The sequence below is a fragment of the Lepidochelys kempii genome, chromosome 3, assembly GCF_965140285.1.
Source record: "Lepidochelys kempii isolate rLepKem1 chromosome 3, rLepKem1.hap1, whole genome shotgun sequence".
NCBI lineage: Eukaryota > Metazoa > Chordata > Testudines > Cheloniidae > Lepidochelys > Lepidochelys kempii.
Genome location: NC_136382.1, coordinates 13,202,484 through 13,228,862, shown reverse-complemented (window position 1 = coordinate 13,228,862; position 26,379 = coordinate 13,202,484). Strand labels below are relative to the sequence as shown.

General features: G+C 44.3%; 1 protein-coding gene across 21 annotated transcripts in view; it reads right to left on the bottom strand.

Moving 5' to 3' along the window:
- Window positions 1-26,379, bottom strand: part of PKHD1 (PKHD1 ciliary IPT domain containing fibrocystin/polyductin) — a 466,962-nt gene that overhangs the window by 61,940 nt on the left and 378,643 nt on the right. For 8 of the 21 annotated variants that reach the window (XM_073335703.2, XM_073335707.2, XM_073335714.2 and 5 more), the window contains 4 exons: window positions 25,323-25,481; window positions 23,796-23,939; window positions 12,264-12,404; window positions 1,833-10,937 (listed from right to left, as the gene is read on the bottom strand). In XM_073335703.2, coding sequence (XP_073191804.1) covers window positions 10,588-10,937; window positions 12,264-12,404; window positions 23,796-23,939; window positions 25,323-25,481 — 794 coding nt within the window. In that variant the 3' untranslated portion in view covers window positions 1,833-10,587. Of the gene's footprint in view, window positions 1-1,832; window positions 10,938-12,263; window positions 12,467-23,795; window positions 23,940-25,322; window positions 25,482-26,379 lie in introns of those variants that run through there. The other 13 variants (XR_012157891.2, XM_073335719.2, XM_073335718.2 and 10 more) reach the window with 9 other exon arrangements.

Here is a 26,379-nt window from a genome sequence, read left to right as displayed (position 1 = left end):
GGGACTTGCTACAACGTGGTCCTGGTTCCTGACTGGGGCTCCTAGGTGCTACCACACTATGATTTATAAATAGTGGTAATTAAGGAGACAAAATGACCATAACTCCCTTTAAGGCCGCTGAAGTCACTGCCAGAGCTCTAAGTGACTTGTCCCAGGTCACGTAATCTCTCTGTGCATCAGTTCCCCATCTGGAAAAGGGGATGAGAATCCTTCCTTTGTCTGTCTTGTCCATCTAGAGCAGGGATTGTCTCATCCTCTGTGTGTATACAACACCTAGTACAACGTGGACCCAAGCTTGGCAGAGGCCTTTAGGTGTCACTGTAATACAAATTAATAATAATAGCAGCGCTAAGTATTTCACCGTCAAATCTTTGTAGCCAAAGGGGCGTTATTGTGGGCAGACCCAGAGGACTCTAAGGCATGAATGAAGAGACTTTGTGACAGGTAAATGTTCCTAGTTTCAAGTTCAAGCACCAATTGTGGATTTCTCTCCAAAAGACTACTGCAGTCTGGAAAGCCCGTGAAGTTATTTTATGCTTTGCTCTCTCAAAATCAAGACTGTCCTGTCTAGAAATCCAAGGAGGCCTTTCTCAGTCTTTATAGCAATAATTCTTTCATACAGCCAATGTTATTAGTCACAATGCGCAATCGGTTCTGTATTAGAATAGTAAAGAAGCCCACTGGCAGCGTGAAATGACTGATCTGCTGGGTGGAGATATCTAGAGCTCTGAGTCCCAATAGCCCTGTAGCTTGAGGCATGGGAGAATTTAAGTTGGCGAGGTGGAGGAGGGAATAGTGATATTAGGGGATCCGGTAATTCCTGTGATTTGACAGCACTTCAGTACAGAAGATACCTTTTAAATCTTGGTGCTTTGAAAAGGCAACAAACTTGGCTGCATATGTTGTTGTTATTTATCTGAAGTAGCGCCTAGTGGCCCTGATCTTGGTGGAGACTACATTGTGCTAGGCACTCAACCAGCACATAGTCAGAGATGGTCTCTGCTCTGAAGAGCTTACAGTCTAAAAAGAAACGACAAACAAGGGATGGAGAAAGGGAGTATCTTTCCCATTTTATTCATGGGGAACCAATGCACAGAGAGATGAAATGACTCACCCAAGGTGAGTCTGTGAGAGTGGAATTGAACTGAGATCTTCTGAGTTCCCATCCAGGGCCTTAACTGCAAAAGCATCCTTCCTCGCCCTGTATTTATTATTGGTATAGTCTACCACACTTTTTTGTGTGGAAGGCGTCTAGGACAGAGAACTTAACACAGGGAGACAGGAGAACTTGGTGCTTTTTGCTTATTCCTTTGCCACGGATGCCCTTTGGTGACCTTTGAGTTACTTAACTTTTCTGTGTCCCTGTTTCCTCTTCTGTTATTTGGGGTAACTGTCCCGTGAGATGGGAATTCTGGAATTTCATTTTGGAAACTGTCAAAACAGCATTTCCGTTCGACCTTTTCAAATCATTGCCACTGCTCCCTGAGTTGGGAAGCCAGGTAGCTCAGGGAGCTTAGGATGTGAGTGTGACAGTGCTCAGGATACCCAGGAGTGAGCCTCAACTTGTTATCTGCTGTCTCCAGCTCCTTAGCACCCCCAGCCTGTCCGCCATTCAAGCCCTCTCCTCCAGGCCATCCCAGCCCTGTCTTTGCCTTGAACGGTAACCATACAAGCACCGCAGTCCCACTGAAGTGTTCCCCTGTGTTATCCAGCCCAGTACTGGCTACTCTTAGCAATCCCAGATCCTCTGGTCCCACAGCAACAGCATAGCCCTGTTTCCCAGTTTTACCTTACCTCATCGCTCCTGCAAAACACAAAGCACTTGAGAGCACTCAGAATAAAACCAAAGAATGTTTATTCAGAAAGAGTAGAGGTTCCACTAGAAACAAGAGACTGGTTACAAAATAAAAACAAAATCATACAATGCGAATTAGGGGCCTATACTCATTAATAGTGACCTTTCCTTTCTAACAATGTATATCGCCCCCAACCCCCTCCCAGAAAGTTCAGTCTGTTGCAGAGCTGGCTGGCTTCTCAGGAACCAGGATCCAAGATTTCATGAAACACCCCTGCTCAAGTAGCTGTCTCCTCAGTGAATGGATGCAGAGTGTCTTTCTCCACCCTGTGATATACTGAATCAGCCTTTTCTCTATTCCCAGGCAGGGTCCTCCCCCTCACTGTCCTGTCATTCATTTTCATTTCCAAGTGGTTTTGAAGTTTATAGTTTGTCACTGATGGTTTTTCATTGACTTTTCTGGAGTGGTACAAAGGTAGACCACTGAGAAGTACATTCTGTAATTGGCTCGCCAGGGAGGGTGACAACGCCCCCCCCCCAGCTTGAATGGGTCACCACTGAGACATGATTTACTGGTGATTCATTTTGACTCCAAGACCATAAGACATGATTTTCAATATAGTTACATTGTCCCTAAAATGTTACGCATACACACATCTCGCAACGACTATGAGTCCTGATAAGTTACAAGCTCTCAGTGGAGACCGTGCGTGCTACCCTTCATGGATAAATACCATGAAAGTGGTGTAATGAGTTTGTCAGGTCAGAGACAGGAGTGGCTTGTAAAGAACAGTGAAGAGTTTGCAAGATGGCACCACTGTGTCACTGCAAGGTTCCTAGGGCTTCCATGCTGCCCAGGAATACGGACCCTGGAAGCCCTGAGAGCCCGTCTCTGGGGAAGTCCACCTGGTGGTCTACTGATAGAAAAATCTAAATTCACAGAAACAGCAAGGTTGGAATAGAGATCGTCCTTTTCTGAAAACACAGGCCTGAACACTGCAGCTAAAGGATTATGATGATAGTATAAAGCTTCTGACACACAGCTGAGCATTTTCGATTCCATCCAGTAGGTAGCAGCGTTGCACACACCAATTCATTACAGTAATTATAATGCTATTTCAAATTAAATGTATCAGAATCATCTCTGGACCTGCTACTAAGCCCCATGATGGACATCTAGAAAGTCCTGACGGACAAGACTTAAATGGGAGTTGCCATTTAAACTGAAGCTAATCATCATTGTTGGGTCTGAAAACAAGAAGAAAGCACAAGGCAGAACAGAATGAAGTGTAGTATTCTTCCCCTGAAATGCACATCTTTTTCTTTGGGATTAAAACAAGGTTTGCATTTTAAATTTTCATTTACTAAACAGAAAAATATTTTACTAGGAGGCAATAGTATTAAGGAGAAATTATTCTACATTTGCCCTCAGGCCTGGCAAAGACAGGATTTGATTTGCTATGTTAGGCTGGAATCTGGATTGATACAAAGAGATGAGAGGAGTGTTTAATAAAATTTACATTTCATTTTCTCACTTGACACCAGTCTCCTGTCAGTCACCAAGAGGAGGAAATACGACAAATAACTTTTGTCAGCACCTAGGCATGAAAAGACAGTAGTGGGAGGGGGAGCAAGAGTTGGGGGTGGTGGTTAGTATAATTTGTATTGTATATTGTATATATGTGTCATCTTCACTGTAGTCTGAAATTGACAAAGTGCATGGTAGGAAAGGCATATTCATCCAATCACACACAATCCAGTCACGGGGATAGACAAAATGACCTACTGGGAAATGAATCAGATAACCCAGGCCCCAGTCCTTCGAAGCATTTCAGCATGTGCTTCAAAGCTGGCATTTAATCATTCATATGCTTAAAGTTAAGTATGTGCTTAAATGGTTTTGTGGATCAGAGCCCTAATGAATGGTGAAATTTATCACAGAATAAGATGCAGTACTGGACAAGCAATTCCAGTAATAGGTAGTAATTTGCTTGGATGGGTGCATCACTAATCTGAACACTGTTGGGGACTGGGCATGATTTTCTGAAGCGCTGACAACCCATTGACTTCAGCTGGAATTGTGAGGACTTGGTCCTTCTGAAAGCCAGCCCTTCTCTCTGCCGGCAGCCTGGACGAAGGAGAGGTGCCCGAGAAAACTTCCACTACCAGGGGGCAGCTGGTTTCTTTCACGACTTCCTTCAGCAAGCAAAGCTCTGGGTTTGAAAAGGAAAGTGTTGGCGGGAAATTCAGATTGCTTTGAAAACAATTGGATTATTTTGACTAAAAAATTGCCCGCACCCCAAAAACGTTTCAGTTTTCAAAACAGAAAACAAACATTTTCCCATTTCTGTTTTTTCACCTCATTCATTGGTTTTTTGCTCCTTTTTCTCCCTCTTCTCTCTTCCCCCACCCCCCAGTGGCAAGATGAAAAAAGGAGGAGTGGGGAATAACAAATCACAAAATAAAAACCAGAAACATTTCATTTCCCAACACTGTTCAGCCTTTTTGTTTTGTTTTGGGACTAGGTTTACACTGGCACTGAATATCCGTCGTCCCACCTGACGGGTACCTCTCCCCTGCCTGTGAAAGTGTGATTGTAGCTCGGGGAGGTATACTTGTGCTAGCTTGCTTTAAACCTAACTAGTTCAGGTAACAATAGCAGACATGGCAACATAGACTAGGAACCAGAGTACATACTCAGCTTCTCCTGAGGGCTTGACCTTCGGTGGCTAACCAATGCCGGAGTCCAAAACCATCAGGAAGCCTGGGTACGTACTCTGGTTGCTAGCCTGTACTGCCGTGTCTACGCTGCTATGATTCTACACTCTAGCTAGATTAAAGCTCAGATGGGCATGCCAACCCATGCTACAATCACTTGCAGTGTAGACGTACCAGAAGTGTTACTTCTCATTTAAGACCCAATCCAGTGAGGATTTAGGTGTGTGCTTCATTTTACACCTAATGGAACTACCCACAATGAATCTTTGCAGGATCAGAGTCTTTGACTACAAGCCTGTCTCTGATTTGCCTGTAAAATACCATGCATACCTTTAGCACTGTGGAAATAACAAATAATCATAACAAATAGTTTTATTTGTAACACAAAAGGGCAATGAAAGGGTTTATAATCTCACTGATGCTGTTGGGAGAAGGGGGAGCTGAAATTTTGTTTTAGGAACATGATTCTTTCAACCCAGACTGCAATTAATTTCACTACATCCCCAGTTATCTCCACTCCCTAACCAGCCTTGTCATTTTAATTTTTCACAGGCTCTCTTTTTTTCCCCTCTCTCCACGTGTCTGTGCCTGTATCTTGGTGAAGTCTCATCAACTCTGGCCCAAAGCCGTAGGCTAATCTGTCTGGAACACGGCTCCCTCTCCGCCTCAGAAGTCAGGGGAGAAGGGAAAACCCACTGCCACGTAAGAAAACTTGCTCACGGCAGCATCTAGGGATTCTCACAGGCCAGGCGTAGTGAGCTGTAGCTCACGAAAGCTCATGCTCAAATCAATTGGTTAGTCTCTAAGGTGCCACAAGTACTCCTTTTCTTTTTGAGAATACAGACTAACACGGCTGCTACTCTGACACCAGTTCAGCTACCTTATCGGTTGCAACAGTGTCAGCATTCAAGTGTTAGTGGGCACAGGACTCCAGGTAGCTGCTGGCATTTTTATTCTCCATGGGTGAAATCCTGGCCCCACTGAAGCCCATGGACATTTTGCTATTGACTTCAATGGGGCCAGGATTTTAGCCCATGTCTTCCAACCTTGCTCAGAGCAGGCTGTGGTGCTTAAGGCTGGGATTGTCAAAGGAGTTAACTGCCCAACTCCCATTAAAATTCAATGGCAGGGGGTGTCTAGCTCTCCTAAGCTTAAATTTCCAAAAGAGCCTAAAACCTTGCTGGCACGTTGTCTACACTAGGGCTGCAAGAGAGGGAAAGTCCTAGTATAGAGAAGGCCATTGGCTCTGATAATGGAATTCCCTGTACTTAAGCTACTTGAATCTCACTTCACAATCTTCCATCAACTTGACCCATCCCCTCCAGACCCAACACCTCAACTTGTGCAACCCAATCACCTCCCAGCTCTCTCCTCTGGTCAGGCTGGCTTTTGTCTTCCTACTCGACAGAAAACTTAACTCTTCCCTGCTTCTCCCTTCCTCTGCCCACATCTTCCTCCTTCCCATGCTTCATGAGTGGGCTGGTTTCTCCTCAGTGCTTTGGTCTCACTCCTGCATCTGCTCCAATCTGGCATTTGTCCTCTCCATTCCACCAAGACTGCCCTCCCAGAAGTCTCTAATGATGCTTCCTCTTCCTTCCAAGTCTAAGGTTCTCCCTCTATTCTCATTTTCCATGATGCCTTTGACACCATGGCTGGTGCTTTTCTTGAGACTCCCTTTTCCTTTGGCTGCTGTGACTTTGTCCTTTTCTGGTTCTCTTTCTCCCTCGCTCACCATTCTTTCAGCATTCCCTTCGGTGGAACCTCTTCCTTCCCACCTCCCTTCTCCACTGATGCTCCTCATGGGTCTCTCCTTTTTCCCTGCATTTCCCCCCTATATACTCACTCACACCAAAAATTAATGGGGCAAAAGGCAAGCACAGAAAGTGGATGTGTTTGCACAGAATTCAATGGTACTTTTATTTATGTGCACAGTGCTAAGATAACATAATGAAGGGCATATCATAAATGCAGATACCACAGATTGTGAGTCAATGAGAGGAAGCCTGATCTTATCCATCTATGCTAAGTACTTGTATAGCCCCCATCACCATAGTATCTAAGCGACTCAGATTGTAATAAATGTATCCTCACAACACTCCCATGGAGGCAGGGCAGGGCTATTATACCTGTTTTACAGCTGAGGAACTGAGGCACAGAGAAACTATGGGACTTGCGCAAGATTACGCACAGGAAGTCTGGGGCACAGCAGGAATTCCACCTGGATCTCCCACAACCCAGGCTAGTACCTGAACCATTGGACCATCCTTCCTCCTCGAAGTAAGGCCCTGGGCTAAGACTCAAGATATTTGGGTTCATTTCCAAGCTCTGCCACAGACTTCCTGTGTAACTTTGGATACATCTATTAATCTCTCAGTTCTTCCCTTGTAAAGCTGGGATGCCTGGGAGCTACATTGATTTACACCAGCTGAGAATCTGTCCTGATGAAACTATGAACCCGGGGTAGTGCAGGAGCGAGTGTTGGTGAGTCTACATGTGACTGACTGTTCTCTGACCCAATCCTGAACCAGCGCCCCAACATGATCATAAGGAGGCCATGGTGCTTTGGTAAAGGTCTTCTTTCAGAGGAGACATACAGGAGGGGCCAGGACCACGTGTGGGCCTTTCTGTAAAAATAGGGGCCAGCTCTAGAATCCTAGATGACCTGGACTGACCCTGGGCAGAGTTAGCACCTGCTTCTAGCTCAGTTGCTTCCATTTGCTCTATTTCCTTTATGGCTAGTGACCATCAAAGTCCAGTAGCAACCTGGGCACTCTTAAGCCTCTTCTAGTCTCACCTAGTGAAAATAATACAATGTGGGGGTGTACATGGCCGCGCATTGGGGATCCATCTAGGGAGATCTCTGCTAGCCAGCACCCTCTCATGGATGTTAAAGGTGTAACAGCATCTCTGCCTCACTTTCTCCCCCCCCCCCCCAGTCCACCAACAGTTGCTTGGCCACGTTCCGAGCGGCTTCTTCTTCTAACTCCCGCCGACAAGTCATTTATAGTTTCTCCCCTTCCAGGCCAATAGTGTCTGATAGACCAGGAGTCCAATAACCCTAGCAAAGGGTTGAAAATCCCAAGCCTCTGCAGTGTCTTTGTTAGAATACAGATATTCAGGCCTGCCTGTAAAGGCCTATAATTCAAGAACTTCAGTGTATTTTTTTCACTTAGTTAGTTATAGAGGTATAAAACAAAGAATTAAAATCACAAGTCCACCTCTGTCTGGGCCTTCTCTCTAGGGTAGTCTGAGGCCTTGTTCTTCGGCTAAGGCCTTTGGCTAAGCAGCAGGGGCAGCCATAAGCTGGGAAGCGACCGGTCATATCCTCACATTCCAAACTAGTCACACTGAAATAAGGTGCTATTGGGCTGCTAGGAAGACGATCCTGTTCTGATAGCGCCCATCACCACCAGATAAAGAAAATGGTTAAAGAAAGTTTAGTTTAATAGCAAGAAATCTGTCTGGCAAGAAATCACTTATCAATGGTTGTGGTTGTGAAACCCTCATTTCTGTATTGTTTTACCTTTATGGCCCCCACTTTTCTATTGTTAATCTGTCTGGTTCTCTAATTGCTTCTGTCTGCTGTATAATTAATTTTGCTAGGTTAATTAGGGTAGTGGGATATAATTGGTTAGAGAATTATGTTACAATATGTTAGGATTGGCTAGATAAGATTTCAGAAAAATGATTGGTTAAGGTATAGCTGAGACTCTTACACTCTAAACTGGGGTCAAACAGGAAGTGGGTGGGAAAATTGGAATCATGCTTGCTGGAAATTAACCCCAATAAACATTGCATTGCCTGCGCTTCGGCCTTCTGGTCTTTTGCTGCTTGCTGTCGGCATGACAAGAACCAGGGAAGTGGGAGGGTGGAGGGAAAGCCCTCTAACAGTCCTGATCCCCTTAGTCTTAGGGGTTTTACTATCTCCTTTGCAGGAGAGGATAGAGGAACCCGGGCCCACCCACTCTTCTGTGATCCAGCCCAGGGAACCTGCATTAAGCAGCTGGGACAGTTCCTCACAGTCCCTTACTGCTTCCTACCTTTCCTCTCCTGTAGACCTGTTCCAGACTCACATTCTTTGATTCTCCATGCCTGGAAGTCCAGCTGTCTGGTGCTGAAGGCATCTCCTCTGAATGGTCCCTCCCTCCTCTCCTCTGCAGCCTTCAGATCCCCCAGCTGTTCCTGGACCAGCAGTTAGCCAATGCTGAGGAGATAGCTAGCCTTCCTGTTAACCCCTTAGTGGCCATGGTAGAATGGGGTCTATGTGCACAATGACAGAATCCTTTCATGGCTAAGGTGATCGGGTTTGAATCCAGCTGAGACTGGCAGTGACAGTACTGAAGGTTGTTACCCTCTGATGGCTTTTCAATAGGCTATATGAAATGTGCTGGTAGGCAGGAGCTGGCATTTAGTCTTAGCGGACAGGCCGCTGACTGAGGGGACATGGTGAATGAATCATTCTCTCACTACCAGAGAGAGTCTCTGTGGAGCAGGACAGAGGCAGAGTAGAAGGGCTGATGTGGGAAAGTGTAACTCACTGGCCACTGCGTGCTCTGAGTAACCTTCTGCGCCCGGTCCACAGAGCAGCAGACTGATCCAAAACCTCACTCTTGAGAAAGAGCTCTACACACTGATGCTTTCATCATGATTCAGTCCCTACTGTGCCAGGCAAAATGGCTGCGGTCACATAACTTGGGCCTTGTCTGGAATTTGAACTGCTGTGAATCTCAGATGCTTGGGACGAGCTGCCTCTGCCTACTGGTCAGCATCCCTGAAGCTGGCTCTTTAGCATAAGCTGGAGACTCTTGTGTTTTCAGTTCTAGAGGTCCCCACTTTAATCCCTAGTGTTGGCCCAAATGGCAGCCATGACACAAGCACATGCTGGACCTGTTCTATAGATGAATGGAAATAACATCTTGTGCTTGCAGAGCACCCTTCACCCAAGGATCCTGTGGTGCCATAATAAAGTCTCCCCACCCTCTTTTGAGGGAGGCAAGTATTAACACTCTCCATTTTACAGCTCAGTAAAGAGAGGGACAGAGAATTCCAGTGACCCATTGTAGAGAGTCACTCAGGAGGAGAAACCAGAAGAGGGGTCCGAGAAGAGCCATGAGAATGATGAAAGGATTGGAAAACCTGCCTTATCACGATAGATTCAAGGAGCTCAATCTGTTTAACAAAGAGAAGGTTAAGGGGTGACTTGAACACAGTCTGTAAGTGTCTACATGGGGAACTAATATTTGATAATAGGCTATTTAATCTATAAGACAAAAGTATAACAAAGATCCAATGGCTGGAAGTTGAAGTGAGACAAGTCCAGATGGGAAAAAAGGCGTAATTTTTTTTAACAGTGAGCGTAATTAATCATTGGAACAACATATCAAGAAATGTGGTAGATTTTTCATCACTGGCAACTTTTAAATCAAGATGTTTTTTTCTAAAAGATATACTCTACTTCAAAAAGGAAATTATTTCACGGAAGTCCTATGACCTGTGTTATAAAGGAAGTCAGACTAGATGATCACAATGGTACCTTCTAGGCTTAGAATCTATGAATCAGACCAGCCTCCCAGTTCATTATTATTATTATTAACAATAATGGCAATGGTCACGATGTGCTAGGCATTTCCAAACATTCAGGAAGGGAAGGCTGCTGACCTGAAGGGGTCACAGGGTAAGGCCCTAATTCAACAGAGCACCTTCTGAGTTTTAAGCCATTGCTTAGATCCATTTCTATTCAGGAAAGTACTTAAGCGTATGCTTAAGCCACAATGAAGTGGTACATATGCACCTGCTTTTCTGACTAGTGATGGATTTAAGTACTTTGCTAAATCAGGGACTAAGGAGAGCGGGAAAACAAACGATGGACAGATCAGATTTACTGCTTTAACCACTAAGAACATGTCTTCGCTGTTAACTATCCTAAAGTGTTTGCAAGTGTCCAGTGCTAATATGCTTTTTCTGACCACACCAGTGGAAGAAGAGTCTCAGGTTTCTATGTTCCATTGGATTTCCTCCCAGAAAATGTTTCATGTTGATGGTACCACAGCTCATCCTTTCCCTTACACATCTCCTCAAGATCCCACAGCCGTCTCCTGCCTCTCTCTGTTCACATTCTGGGGAACAGGCTCTACTCCTCCCATCTCTTTTCCGTGGGTGCAAGCAAACTGCTGCTGATGGGTATCCTTCCAGTCACAGAACTCCTTGGCACCACGCTGCTGAAGTTCCAGAGAACCCCACAGAGCTGTTCTTCCATGTAATGGATGGCTGCTGTCATGTTTCCTAGCCAGGGATAAGTTCTTTCTACTCGTCCTTTTATGTTCAACAGGACTTATCTTCTGCATTGACCTGGCTTTAACTGTCTGTTGGTGCAACTCCTTTATCTGTCTCGTTGTGTTTCCTGGTACTCCATTTGCTTCTATATCTGAAAGAGAAAATCCCTTTACTCTTTACCTTACCAGTAGGTCCCTGTCTTTTTCTTCCCTTCCTGTTTATGTCTCTGCCCCATTCTAGAGCCTTTTGCTAACTGAAGTGTGGTGGTCACTGGAAAATGACTGTTAAAGGGGAAATTGCACTTTAATTAGTAGACTCTATAACAATTTTTTAAATATATATTGCATATCTATTAGTCATCTATTAACCCCTTATAAGCAAGTTGTAAAAATATATTGATATAAAACATACCAGCAATTAAATATCTCCACACGTAACACAAAATTATTCATATGACAACAGTTTTCCTCACATTTTATATGAAGGTGCCATTCACAGATAGATTATAAAAGGTTAATCATTGATTAACAGATGTTTCAATAAGTGGGATAAAGATTGGTATGGAGTTCAACAGGTTAATAGGTTGCTTATGACCACCCGTAACACATAGTATTCATGTCTGTAGCATGCAGCTATTAATAATGTATTAACCCTTTGTGAGCCATTTCTAAATGGAAGCTTACTATAAAGCATGACCCTTTTCCCCCTGCAGTGTTTGGAACTCAGACAAAGCAGCACGGGGGACATGAAAAAGAAAATGATTGAAAAACAAAAGTAATGTTGACTGAAAACACAAACATGAAACCGGGTATCATTGATTTTCATTATCCAAAGCGGAAAATGCAAAAAGTAAGCATTCTTAATAACCTGAAGCATTATCAGGCACATTATCTGGTTTTGTGACAACATACGACTTTTGAGCTGACATTGTCTTCTAAAGCTCCAATCCTGCATTGGGGTGCATGCAGGCAGGCTGCTTCTTACTCTTATTTTGAGTACTTTATACAGTTGCTAAAATCTTTGCAAAATAAATAAACAAACAATCCAGGTATATGCTTCTGATGCAGATCTAGGCCATGTCTACACGACCCGCTAAATCAGCACTGCTGTGATCGATGCAGCGGTGTCGATTTAGCGGGTCTGGAGAAGACACGCTAAATCAATGGGAGAGCGCTCTCCCGTCATTGTCCGTACTCCACCTCCCTGAGAGGCGGAAGCTATGTCAACGGAAGAGCATCTCCCGTCGACATAGCGTGGTGTAGACACCGCCGTAAGTCAAGCTAAGTTACCTCGACTTCAGTTTGGTAACGTACATAACTGAGCTAGTGTAACTTAGATCGATTTACAGCGTTAGAATAGACCAGTCCCTAGTCTCATTTCACCTGCTCCAGGTGACATCTGCTTACTTTACTGATAAAGCCATGCCACCACTTTCCTTAACACTGCCGAGCTAGCACGGCTACGGATTCAATCCCACCTAATGTACCACTGGCAGCAAGCTCCATCTGCAGAGTCTTTGTAACTGATGATGATGGAAGACGCAGGAAGAGCCCAGCGTGCTTTTCACATCCCAGGTGACAGGCAGAGTCTTGCAGTCCTTCCTCCGGTAAAGCTCCTGCTGAAGTCAATAGCAAATTTGCTGGAGTAAGTGCTGTAAGAGTGGACCCTGCGTTTGCAGGGCTGGCAGGAAGAAAAATCATTGTTTTATTTTGTAAACTGAGAAAACGTGATCCTGATGCCACGAGGTGAGCCAGTAGGGCTGGGGAAAGGGCACTGGGCTGGGAGTTAGAAGACGCTGTTTCTAGTCCAAGCTCTGCCCCTGACCACGGGCAACTCATTTGTGTGGCCTTGGGCAACTCACTTCATCTGACTTTGCATCTGGCTCCCCTCCCTGTGCATCTGCTTCCCCTCTCCCCTTTGGTTTATTTAGGTTGCAACGTGCATGGGACAGGGACTGCCCTTCTCTATACGTTTATACAGTGCCTAGCACAATGAGGTCCCTGTCTTTGTTGGAGCTTCTAGGTGAACGCATCCGATGAAGTGACCTGTAGTTCACGAAAGCTTATGCTCAGATAAATTTGTTAGTCTCTAAGGTGCCACAAGTCCTCCTTTTCTTTTTGCGAATACAGACTAACACGGCTGCTACTCTGAAACCTGTAATATTCTGTTGCATTGCTTTCAGCGTGCTTATAACCTTTGCAGCGCAGCATTAACACAGTGATTGCAATCGAATCTCATGTTTCAGGATGTCAACCAGGAACCTGCAAGGGCAGGAAGGACTTTTAACCCTGATGCACAGTTGCCAGATGCATTCAGAAGGGGAAGGGGAGTTAGCCTTCCTCTGAAGCATCAGAGACTGGCCACAGCTGGAGATGGGACACCAAGCAAGGTGGGCCAATGCTCTGAGGTGGTACAGAACATCCCCGTAGATGCCTGGCTGGTGGGTCTTGAACATGTGCTCAAGGTCTAAATGGTTGCTAGATTTGGGGTTGGGAAGGATTTTCCCACAGGTTAGATTGTCAGGGACCAGCGGTGATGCATGTGGGGGGGGGTTACGTGCCCCCCAGATTTCTCAGTATGCCTCCTGCCAGGATGCCCAGCAGTAAGGAGGCAGTGCCTCCCCTGGGTGGTGGCACTCCCTTTGTGTCCATGTGGCATGGGGAAAAAGGAAGCAGCAGGGCGGCTGGCTGTGGGCTGAGCTCCTAACCACCACCCCTCCGGGCTACACCGGGCTGCTTCTCTTTCCCTGCTGCTGGAGTCTTAGCACTTCCCACTGTCTGCTTTGTAGACTGCTTGCGGAGGTGAGTCAAGGGGACATCTTCAAGACTGGGAAGGTGAGCTGTGATGGGGTGCTCAGCGCCAGGTAGCTCTGGTGGATCCCCATCCAGCCTGAGAGTCCTGGGGGTGAGTGAGGGAAGAAGGCTATGGGGAAAGCGGGAGAGTGGGAAAGGGGTGGTGGTAGGGGTGCACTGAAACAGCAGCAGCCGCCAATATGCCTATAAGGAAGAATGCAATTTAGGGTGTCATAACATAGGGTCCAACAAAAACAGACTGATCATTCTCCAGCCTCTTGTTAACTGAGATGATCCAGTCCCAAGCACCATCCCATCCAGGTGCCAAATGGGGGATGGTGCATCCCAACTGGGTTGCCCCTTTTGTTGGTCTTGTTTTGAACCCTTGCTAAATCGATTCGGGATAGTTCAGGCGGGGGGGGGGAGGGGTCTGTGAGCTCTGAAGGGGCTGGCCAGTCACAAGACAAAGACCAGGAGGAGGAGGTAATTGCTGGTGTATGTTGTCTACCTACGGATCAAGTTTCAGGGGGCGGAGGCAGAGGCAACACAGGGGGCGGTCACGTGTCCCCACAGAACCTTTCAATAGTGCCCTTCCCCACTATCCACAGTTACCTGGCAGGGACCCTGGGGACTTTTTTGCCTTCCTCTGTAGCATGAGGCAAGGATTGTCTGCTGGGATCATCTGGGCATATCCCACCCTGCCATCGCATGGCCATCGGGCTTGGTGGAGCCTTGGACTCTCCTGTGCTTAGGCCTGTGCCACACAATGGTTTAGGTTCCTGAGGACTGAAAAGCTTTTTCTAACTAAAGTCGTTGGGCTCCCCATATACGGGTATCCGGGTGAAATTTAGTGGCCTGCAATATACAGGTCGGACTCTGATGCACTTTAACCAGCATGATGAATCCTTAGCAAAACAACCAGCCTACAGCATGTGCATTTAGTGCCCCCTCGGGTGTAGGCCCCATCCATGTTAGGAAAACGTGCTCGGTTATAACAGCATTGGTGAAGTTCCCCTGGCACAGACACCAAATGAAGATGTGTGACGCTGATACAAAGCGAATTAAGCCACAATAGTATAGAGGGCATTGGTCAGGGCCTTAGGCAGTCTAGTTCTGGCTCTGCCATAGACCTTCTGTGTGACCTTGGGCAAGTCACTTAATCTACCCTGTGCCTCCGCTCTCTGTCAGGAAGATGGGGATACTGGCGCTTCCCTATCTCCCAGGGCTGTAGTGAGGATGAAATCTAGTTACAATGAAGGAAGCCATAGACGTACATAAATAGAGAAGTGTAAGACCTGGTACAGAGAGAAAACATTAGGGGTCCGTAGTGATATAGAGGGGTCCATAGTGATATAGAACACTGGTGCATGTTCTCTTCATATAGTTAAGTCCTTATGCTGTATTTGATTTATATCAAGTTCTTTTCAGACTGGCGATGTCCTTATCTCTTTTATGCCAAACAGGTCTTGTCAAGCAAACCTGATCTCATTTTTTGAGGGCATTACAAGTTTAGTTCATAAAGGTAATTGCGTAGATGAAATAGGACTTACATTTTTTTTGTAAGATTTAGTACCGTATGACATTCTGATTAAAAAATGACCATTATTCCCTATCACTAAAGCACATGATAAATTGATTAAGAACTGGTGAATTGACAGATCTCCAAATATAGTTACCAACAGGGAATTGCCATCAAATGGGGTGTTTCTAGAGGGTTCTGCAGGGATTGGTACGAATCCCAACACTGTCCAACACTTTCATCAATAAATGGGAATAAATTTAAAATCAGTGCTGATAAAATTTGTGGGCGACACAAAGTTTGGTGGAGTCGTACATAATCACAAGGATAGGGCAGTCACACAGAGCAAGATGAATTGCCTGCAAGGGGGAATCATTCAGACAATGCATTTTCTTTTAATACAGCTCAATGGAAAGTTACACATCCAGGAACAAGGAATGCAGGCCATACTTTAGGCCAGAGGAGTGCATCCTTGGAAAAAGTGATTCTGAAAAGGATTTAGGGATCATAGTGGACCTAGTTTCCAGTGCAATGGTGTGGCGAAGTGGCTAATTAAATCCTTGGATGTATAAACAGTGGAGTAGTGAATAGGAGCAGGGAGATGATTTTACTGCTCTATTTGGCATTGCTGAATTGGATAGTGGAATAATGCATGTCGCTCTGGTGCGCACCATAAAAAAACATGTTGAGAAATTGGAGTCGGTGCAGAAAAGAACCATAAAAATGATTCAAGGGCTGGAGAAATGCCTTCCAGTGAGACTTAAAAGAACTCAGTCTGTTTAACTTCTCAAAAAGAAGACTGAGAGGTGACTTTGATTACAGTTCATAGGTAACTTCATGGGGAGAAATATTGGGCACTAAAGGGCTCTTCAATCTAGCAGAGAAAAGTAAATAAAGAGAAACTGGCTGGAAGCTGAAGCAAGACACATTTAAATTAGAAATAAGGCATAATATTTTAGCGGTGAGAGAAGGGAAGTGACGATTCTGCATCTCTAGATGTCTTCAGGTCAGGAAATCGTGCTTTGGTCAAACACAAGTTATTGGGCACAATACGGGGTAAGGATGAAATTTAATGGCCTGTGTTATACAGGAGGTCAGACCAGATGATCTACTCATCCTCTTTGGCCTAGAATCTATTGGTATACACACCATCATCATCAGTATTGTCGCACTCCGTAAGGCCCTGTCATAAATATAAAGGGAAGGGTAAACCCCTTTAAAATCCCTCCTGGCCAGAGGAAAAATCCTCTCACCTGTAAAGGGTTAAGAAGCTAGAGGTAACCTCGCTGGCACCTGACCAAAATGACCAATGAGGAGACAAGATACTTTCAAAAGCTGGGAGGAGGGAGAGAAACAAAGGGTCTGTGGGTCTGTCTTTATGCTGCCTTTGCCGGGGATAGACCAGGAATGGAGTCTTAGAACTTTTAGTAAGTGATCTAGCTAGGTATGTGTTAGATTATGATTTCTTTAAATGGCTGAGAAAAGAATTGTGCTGAATAGAATAACTGTTTCTGTCTGTGTATCTTTTTTGTAACTTAAGTTTTTGCCTAGAGGGATTCTCTATGTTTTGAATCTAATTACCCTGTAAGGTATCTACTATCCTGATTTTACAGAGGGGATTTCTTTACTTCTATTTACTCCTATTTCTATTAAAAGTCTTCTCGTAAGAAAACTAAATGCTTTTTCATTGTTCTCAGATCCAAGGGTCTGGGTCTGTAGTCACCTAGGCAAATTGGTGAGGCTTTTTACCAAACCTTGTCCAGGAAGTGGGGTGCAAGGTTTTGGGAAGTATTTTGGGGGAAAAACATTTCCAAACAGCTCTTCCCCAGTAACCAGTATTTGTTTGGTGGTGGTAGCGGCCAATCCAAGGACAAAGGGTGGAATATTTTGTACCTTGGGGAACTTTTTGACCTAAGCTGGTAAAGATAAGCTTAGGAGGTTTTCATGCAGGTCCCCACATCTGTACCCTAGCGTTCAGAGTGGGGGAGGAACCTTGACAGGCCCCAGTACCATTGTGTTGGGCCCTGTACAATATATAACAAAGAGATGGTCTCTACCCATAAGATCTTGTAATCTTGAGTCGTATTCATTGTTAGGATATAGATATTCAGGCCTGTCTGTAAAGACCTATACTCTAAGAATTTAGGTGTATTCTTATCACTTAGCTAGTTATAGAGGTATAAAAAGAATCAAAATCACTGTCTGCTGGTGTAAGGTCCTTCTCTTACTATGACAGTCTGAGGCCCTGTGCTTAGGCCAAGGCCTTTGGTTAAGCAGCAGAGGCAGCCATAAGCTGGGAAGCGACCGGTCACATCCTCACATTGCAAACTAGTCACATTGAAAGAATGTGCTATTGGGCTGCTAGGAATACAATCCTGTACTGATAATGCCTATGCCTCCAGAGAAAGGGAAGTGCCTAGCAGATGTAAAAGGAAACTTAGTTTGACAGCATCCTGTCTGGCAAGAACTCACTTATCAATAGCTGGGATGTGAAATCCTCATGTCTTTGTTATTCTATCACTGTAGTCCCCATTTCCCTGTTGTTCATCTGTATAATCTTTGTCTGGTTCTGTGATTGTTTCAGTCTGCTGTATAATTAATTTTTCTGGGTGTAAACTAATTAAGGTGGTGGGATATATTTGGTTAAATAATCATGTTACAATATGTTAGGATTGGTTAGTTAAATTTCAGTAAAATGATTGGTTAAGGTATAGCTAAGCAGAACTCAAGTTTTACTATATAGTCTGCAGTCAATCAGGAAGTTTCAGATAGCAGCCGTGTTAGTCTGTATTCGCAAAAAGCAAAGGAGTACTCGTGGCACCTTAGAGACTAACAAGTGTGTGTGTGTGAAATGGGAACAGGGAATGGGGGTGGGGAAATTGGAATCATGTTTAGCTAAGGGCAGGAATGGGAACAGGGCCATAGGTAAGGCTCTGTAGTGTCAGAGCTGGGACAGGGGACACTAAGGAAGCAAACTGGAATCATGCTTGCTGCAAGTTCACCCCAATAAACATTGAATTGTTTGCACCTTTGGAGTTCGGGTATTGTTGCTCTCTGTTCATGCGAGAAGGACCAGGGAAGTAAGTGGGTGAAGGAATAAGCCCCCTAACATTCATTATCAGAGAAATAATAATAAAGATCCCAAAAATCTCATTGGATTAGAAATATGGGATTTTTTCACAGGGAAAAAAATGTAAGGCAGAAACTAAACAAAAATGACTGTAGCTTTGATTGTCTCTCGCTCCAAAACCAACATTATTTTAAATAAGGGGAAATCAAACATTAGGCATTTCAAGTCACACACATTAAATTCGCATAAGATATCGTTATCCTTGTTTAGGTTTGAACATATCAGGGAATCTCTTTGTCTTGCAACAATTCCTAAAAGACGGTAAGTGGCTGGATTTCCTTTTTCTGACAAAAATCTCTCCATGAATTATTTACACGATGGCTCCAGTCAACACTGTATCTGTCAGCCTCCCCAGCTGAAATGAAAGTTCACTATGTAAAGGGGCCAAGGGAATATGGCAGCCTCCCACTGCGAGTTTATAGACAGAACTAAGTCAGCACACATTATGTGTCAGAGCCAACATCAGACGGAATCAGATCCTTTGATCTCAGACCTCCACAGGAAGCTTAGATCTCAGACAAATTAGATAAAAAATGAATTTATATGTATCCTAAGGCACACAGACGAATGCTGTATTTTGGAGAAGTATGGCAAATATCAAAACATATAAACTGCAGCATTTCCTCTCTCTCTCTCTCTGTTCTGCTTTTGTGATGGACACTAATTAAAATATGAAGACGAAACTCAAACTAGCCTCTTATGCAATCCACAAAATTTAGGGGAGGAGGTGGAAAAAATGCCAATGACCGAATACATGTGTGGTTCATTCAGGGTTCCAGGATGGGCTGAGAAATGGACTCCGATCTTTGCTCTTAGCAGGCGACAGCTGGAGGAGCCCATCCAAGTTTGTAAAGGTGGAAGCCAATACTTTCTGCTGTTTGGTGGAGCCCGGTGCCAGCTGCACGGCCCTAAATGTCTCTGCTTTGGCTGTGACCTCAGAGGGAGTTATGTTTGATCAGTAAATCATTATGAGAAAAGATTACCCCACCCCACAAAAATGCTAGAGGAGCAAAGCAAGGAAAAACAAGCGAATGAGACTGCTTTTTGACTTGTGGTTTTATATAGCTGGTCAAAACATTCAACCGTGAAAAGGCCTACAGAAAAGTGACAGCAGTGAACGGGTCTGGCGTGGACAGCTTAAATGTGCCCTGACTCACTCAGAAGTATGCAAGATGCATATTAGAGTAATCATCCCCAAATTAACTTACCTTGGTAACAATGGCTTTCATCCTGAAAGTTCCTAGAGTGCTTTATGATTAGTGTATACTAGCTATACATATGTTCTATTATTGCTAATCACTTACGTTGCAGTAGCATGGAGAAGCCTGGAACAGGCTGGGGCCCGCTTGTGCTGTGCACTTTACGAAACTGACATTGGCAAAAGGGACACTGAATTGAATGGGGTCAAGATTTCACCCATAAATTCTATAGGTTTCAGAGTAACAGCCGTGTTAGTCTGTATTCGCAAAAAGAAAAGGAGTACTTGTGGCACCTTAGAGACTAACCAATTTATTTGAGCATGAGCTTTCATGAGCTACAGCTCACTTCATTGGATGCATACCATGGAAACTGCGGCAGACTTTATATACACACAGAGAATATGAAACAATACCTCCTCCCACCCCACTGTCCTGCTGGTAATAGCTTATCTAAAGTGATCATCAGGTTGGGCCATTTCCAGCACAAATCCAGGTTTTCTCACCCCCCACCCCCCCACACAAATTCACTCTCCTGCTGGTGATAGCCCATCCAAAGTGACAACTCTTTACACAATGTGCATGATAATCAAGTTGGGCCATTTCCTGCACAAATCCAGGTTCTCTCACACCCCTCTCCACCCCCCCACACAAACTCACTCTCCGTCTCTGCTGCAGGAGAGTGAGTTTGTGTGTGTATGGGGGTGGAGGGGGGTGTGAGAAAACCTGGATTTGTGCTGGAAATGGCCCACCTTGATTATCATGCACATTGTAGGGAGAGTGGTCACTTTGGATGAGCTATTACCAGCAGGATAGTGAGTTTGTGTGTGTGGTTTTTGGGAGGGGGGTGAGGGGGTGAGAGAACCTGGATTTGTGCAGGAAATGGCCCAGCTTGATTATCATGCACATTGTGTAAAGAGCTGTCACTTTGGATGGGCTATCACCAGCAGGAGAGTGAATTTGTGTGGGGGGTGGGGGATGAGAAAACCTGGATTTGTGCTGGAAATGGCCCAACCTGATGATCACTTTAGATAAGCTATTACCAGCAGGACAGTGGGGTGGGAGGAGGTATTGTTTCATATTCTGTGTGTATATAAAGTCTGCTGCAGTTTCCACGGTATGCATCCGATGAAGTGAGCTGTAGCTCACGAAAGCTCATGCTCAAATAAATTGGTTAGTTTCTAAGGTGCCACAAGTACTCCTTTTCTTTTTATAAATTCTATAGACACTTAAAAACTGAACCACACATTTACTCTCCTGAAAATTTTCAGTTCAGAGAGAGAATTCATACAGTAAATAGCAGTCCCTGTCCCAGTCTAAATGGCAAAGGTTGAAATCACGGCTATGGCTGGGCAAATTACTGATATTTTTAGCTCACTGGCAATGTTGAAAAAGGGTCACAAAAATCTGTTTTGGGTCAGGCTGAAAATAAATTTTAAAAAAAATCAGCAAACTGAAAAGCTGAGAAAAATTTTTGTTTTGGCTCAAACAAAATCTTTCATTTTGATTTTGACCATTTCAAAATGTTTTTGAATTAAAAAAATAAAAGTAAAGGAAATATTTTAAAAACTCAAAACGTTTTGTCAATGTTGAAATCAAATGTTGAAGGTTGCATACATTGTTTTTGTTTTCTAAACAAACAATTTGGTGAAACCAACACATATTTGTGAAACATATCAGTGTCACTGAATCTTCATTTTTCACCCGAAAAAAGTTTTGGTAAAAAATTTTTTGCCCTGCCCTTATCCTGGACCCATAAACTAGCTGCGTGCACAATTCCTACCCAATCAGCAGTAGCATCAGTCAGTAATCTCCAACATCCAGCTATTGGTAAATCTGTTAAAAACACCTACGTGACTTAGAAGCCTACATCCCAGATTGAAAAGCAATTTCGGGCATGTGCACACTTCAACTGGGGATGTAATTCCCAGCACAGAGACGTACTCACTCTAGCTCTGATCAAACTAGTATTGTAAAAACAGACTGCAGCGGCGGTGGCTCGAGCAGCGGGAAGGACCAGCCACCCCAAATATATACCCATCCGAGGTGCTAGGCACGTACTCCCACTGCTAGCCCCTCCCACTGCTTGCATGGGTGCAGCTACACTTCTGTTTTTAGTACGCGAGGTTGATCAGAGCTCATGCAGTTATATATCCTCGATCAGAGAATTATATTTCCAGCTGGAAGTGTAGATGTACCTGTAGGCACTTAGGAGCCCAAGTCCCATTTTAGTGATTTTTATGAGATTTAGGAACCTAAGGGCTAGATTCACAAAAGGCACTTAGGCCCTGCAATGGCTCAGCACTGCAGCACCTAAGTTTTAGGCACCTTGCTACCGAGTGGCATTCAGAACCCCGGTTTAGGGGCCCAAGCTCCCTACACAATGCGTGGGGAGAGATACACATCTGAGAGCGGGATTCACAGAAGCCAGCGTACTGAGTGGGGAGCCATCTAAACCAACCAATAGAAAATGCTGAGCAGAGGGGTGTGGCCTAAGCACCATCACTCAAAGGGAACTGGGACTGTAATCTCTTTGGGGCAGGGATTGTCACAATGTTTATAACTTGTAATTGCTGAGCACATTGACAGTGCTAAAGAGAGTAAATAATACTGATATTCAGATCCAGGCTGACCTTTTTCAGGCAGGTTTATTTTTGACTTGTAAATGGAACAGATTTGGTCTGGATTATTTGAGAGGGACTAAACATACAATAGGTTTCAGAGTAACAGCTGTGTTAGTCTGCATTCGCAAAAAGAAAAGGAGTACTTGTGGCACCTTAGAGACTAACCAATTTATTTGAGCATAATCTGATGAGGTTCAATAAGGATAAGTGCAGGGTCCTGCACTTAGGACGGAAGAACCCAATGCACAGCTACAGACTAGGGACCGAATGGCTAGGCAGCAGTTCTGCGGAAAAGGACCTAGGGGTGACAGTGGACGAGAAGCTGGATATGAGTCAGCAGTGTGCCCTTGTTGCCAAGAAGGCCAATGGCATTTTGGGATGTATAAGTAGGGGCATAGCGAGCAGATCGAGGGACGTGATCGTTCCCCTCTATTCGACATTGGTGAGGCCTCATCTGGAGTACTGTGTCCAGTTTTGGGCCCCACACTTCAAGAAGGATGTGGATAAATTGGAGAGAGTCCAGCGAAGGGCAACAAAAATGATTAGGGGACTGGAACACATGAGTTATGAGGAGAGGCTGAGGGAGCTGGGATTGTTTAGCCTGCAGAAGAGAAGAATGAGGGGGGATTTGATAGCTGCTTTCAACTACCTGAAAGGGGGTTCCAAAGAGGATGGCTCTAGACTGTTCTCAATGGTAGCAGATGACAGAACGAGGAGTAATGGTCTCAAGTTGCAGTGGGGGAGGTTTAGATTGGATATTAGGAAAAACTTTTTCACTAAGAGGGTGGTGAAACACTGGAATGCGTTACCTAGGGAGGTGGTAGAATCTCCTTCCTTAGAGGTTTTTAAGGTCAGGCTTGACAAAGCCCTGGCTGGGATGATTTAACTGGGAATTGGTCCTGCTTTGAGCAGGGGGTTGGACTAGATGACCTTCTGGGGTCCCTTCCAACCCTGATATTCTATGATTCTAAGCTTTCATGAGCTACAGTAGCTCATGAAAGCTTATGCTCAAATAAATTGGTTAGTCTCTAAGGTGCCACAAGTACCCCTTTTCTTTTTGTAAACATACTATGGTGATGGGAGTCATCAAAGTACCAAGATAGAAGGAACCCCAAAATGTCATTGTTACAGTTACCATTTTGCCAAGAGTCTCACTTCAAAAGTGACCCCTTGCAATTGATTTTCTGGAACACGGTGCCCATCAGGACTATCTGTTGCCAATATAGGCTGATTCTGTCACTCACATGTCAGTTTTGCCAATAACATAAACAGGTATGATCTGAAAACACATGCAACACACTGTTTGAGCAAATGAAGCATTTTAACATGGCCTTTTTTCTGACTATAACCATATTTAAGCAATATTTTCTCTTCAATTTTGGAAGAGAAGCTTGGAAACTGAGGATTTAAAAAAAACAAAACAAATATCTTGGCCTCATTGAAATCAGTAGCAAAAACTGACATTGGGTGAAATCCTGACACCATTCAATTCATAAATTCTATAGACATTTAAAAATTGAACCACACATTTACTCTCCTGTACATTTTTCAGTTCAGAGAGAGAATTCATTTGTAGTAATCAGCTCTATTAATGGAGCAAGTGATTCATCTATCTATCTAGACCAGATCCTTAACTGGCAAAATTACAACTTCAATCTACACAAGCTCATAGCTTGTAAGGTGCGTGAAGATCTTTTTGGTTGAAAGGGGCTTTAGAAATGTGAGTCATTCTCATTCTGCAGGCTCACCTCCTTCCATCCCAGCAGTGTCTCTTTTGTTCTCTTCCCGGGCATGGTGCAGATCGGCACGAGTTGAATGCTGCTGTGGCGGGATCTGGGAGGATTTCATATTGCTCTTTGCTTGTGGTACCTTAGCCTGTTCAATCTTTGTTTCTGTATTGAAATAAACAGTTACATTATTCTCAGTCCATCCAGGGCTCAGAGCCAGACACAGTATTACTTTAAGAAACAATCTATTGCTGGTGAATTGGCATCTAATCTTGTGTGCGTTCTCTCTGCCCAAAAGGGGGAGGCTTATTTTATGATTACACTTCATTGCATTTTACCTCTAGGGATCACATTTCTTCACTTCAGCAAAACTCTGCCTTCAGATCCTCACAGTATACACTGGGCATCATTAGAAACTTAGGCTGGTCACAGCCAAGGCTACTACACAGTGCAACTCAGGAGTGAGGCATTCAACCATTTTTGTGCTTCCCCATTCCTGAGCTATTTGCATACTGGAATAGTTCCCCAGCATAGGTTAGCACACTTTGAAGGCCGCTCTAAATTATGCCATCTGACTATGAGAGCATCTGGGGACTGCTGGCATTCGGAAAAGTCCTCCTGGCCATGCTCTGTTTCTCTCCAGCCATTCCTCTTACACTGGCAACTCTCCACCCGAGGATATTTCTGCTCTGGGGCACTCCTCCTGAAGCTATGCCAGTTTTAGGGCCACAAGGTAGAAAGCATCCTTACGTTACAACCTGGGCCTTTATATTTGCCACATCACAGTGAGTTGCTTCATTATTTCCTATTATAAATACAGGGAAATACAGGGGCCAAGATTAAAAAAAATAGGAGCCTAAAATTAGGTTTCTAAATCCTGATTTAGACACCTAGGTAAGTGGCCTGGAATTTCAAAGGTGCTGAGCTCCCACTGACTTCAGTACCACTACACCAGTACAAGGGAGAGGAGAATATGGCCTGATCTGATTTTTAAAATTGCACAGTTTGGATAAAAAGAAAGCTGCAACATGCAATTAAGCTGTGGAGTGCTTTGCTTGGATGTCCTGTGCTTACGGCACTGGGCTAAGATTCAGGAGACCTGTGTTCAATTCCTGGCTATGCTCCCTGCATGACATCTTGGAAATACGACTTTCCAAAGTGCTCAGCAGTTCCCCCTGAAAACAGTGTTGACAATATTGGCACCGTTGAAAACCTGGCTATTACTCTCTGTGTGCCTCAGCTGCCCATCTGGAGAGCAGAGATAATAATGCTTCCTTTGTCAGTGATTGTCAACTCTTTGGGGCAAAGACTAGCTGTCTTATTACGTGTATGCACAGTGCCTAGCACAATGAGACCACGATTTCTGCTGGAGTCAGTTGAGTTCCATTGAGTCAGGCCCAATGTGTACAAGAGATATGACCAATGTCAATACCACCAGCCCAGCCTGCCTTACCATTGTTACGGAACTCTTTAAGGGTTACTCTTTAGACACCAGTGAAATGGAAGAGACTCTGCAGATGGAGAGCTCTCCTGGGGATTCCCACTTACTGCTACTTTGGCTTTTCTTGGACCAGCAGAATAAAAGAAGACCCAGAACTAGCACCGAAGCCACTGAGCCCAACACAGCAGTAAGGACCGTGATGGATTTCTCTCCCATGGGGATAGGGAAGATGGTAAATGGCTGGGACTCGACAGTGAAGTCAGCACCTGAGAGAGGAAAATGTCAGATTATTACAACACGTGTTTTATAGCCAGAACACCTGGTTATGGCCACTAACACAGGAACTGATGTCTGAAAATACATTCATGAAAGGGCCTAAATCACAGCCCAATGAAGTCAATGGGAGTTTTTCCATTGACTTCCACAGGCCCAAACAGAACGTGTAACCAAACCTTTCTTGAACTGACAAAGCTGCTAGACTAAAGGCATGAACTATTGCTATCGGTTCCCGCCCAGCTGACGGAGTGCCGATCATCGGAAATTTGAAATTGTTCTCGGATATCAGACTTAAAGCCATGATCCAGCAAAAGGCACTTTGAGAATGTCTTCAACAGAACTATTCACATTCTTAAAGTTGAGCACGTGCTCTGCCAGACTGGGCCTAAAGTGCTGTCAACCTTCTCCACAGTGTTGATTAAAACGTTATAAACAAGCAGTAGGACTATCATTACTATTACTAGTGCAACTATTAACTGTCACATTTTGTACACAATGTATGTAACACACTTTGTTCAAACATACCATATCATTCTATAAGCTGATTAGGAACCACTTCACCCACCACTTAAATGCAGCATTCCTTTGGAATGTACAATGACGCGGCACAAGAATATGAAACAGAATGTGAAGATCACTTTACCCAGTGTATTTCATTACACATATTGAATCTATTTCCCCATGTTAAGTATCCTCACACCTTCTTGTCAACTGTCTAAGTGGGCCATCTTAATTATCACTACGAAAGTTTTTTTCTCCTGCTGATCATAGCTCATCTTAACTAATTAGCCTCTTACTCCACCTTTTCATGTTCTCTGTATATCTATCTATCTTCTTGCTATATGTTCCATTCTATACATCTGATGAAGTGGGCTGTAGCCCACGAAA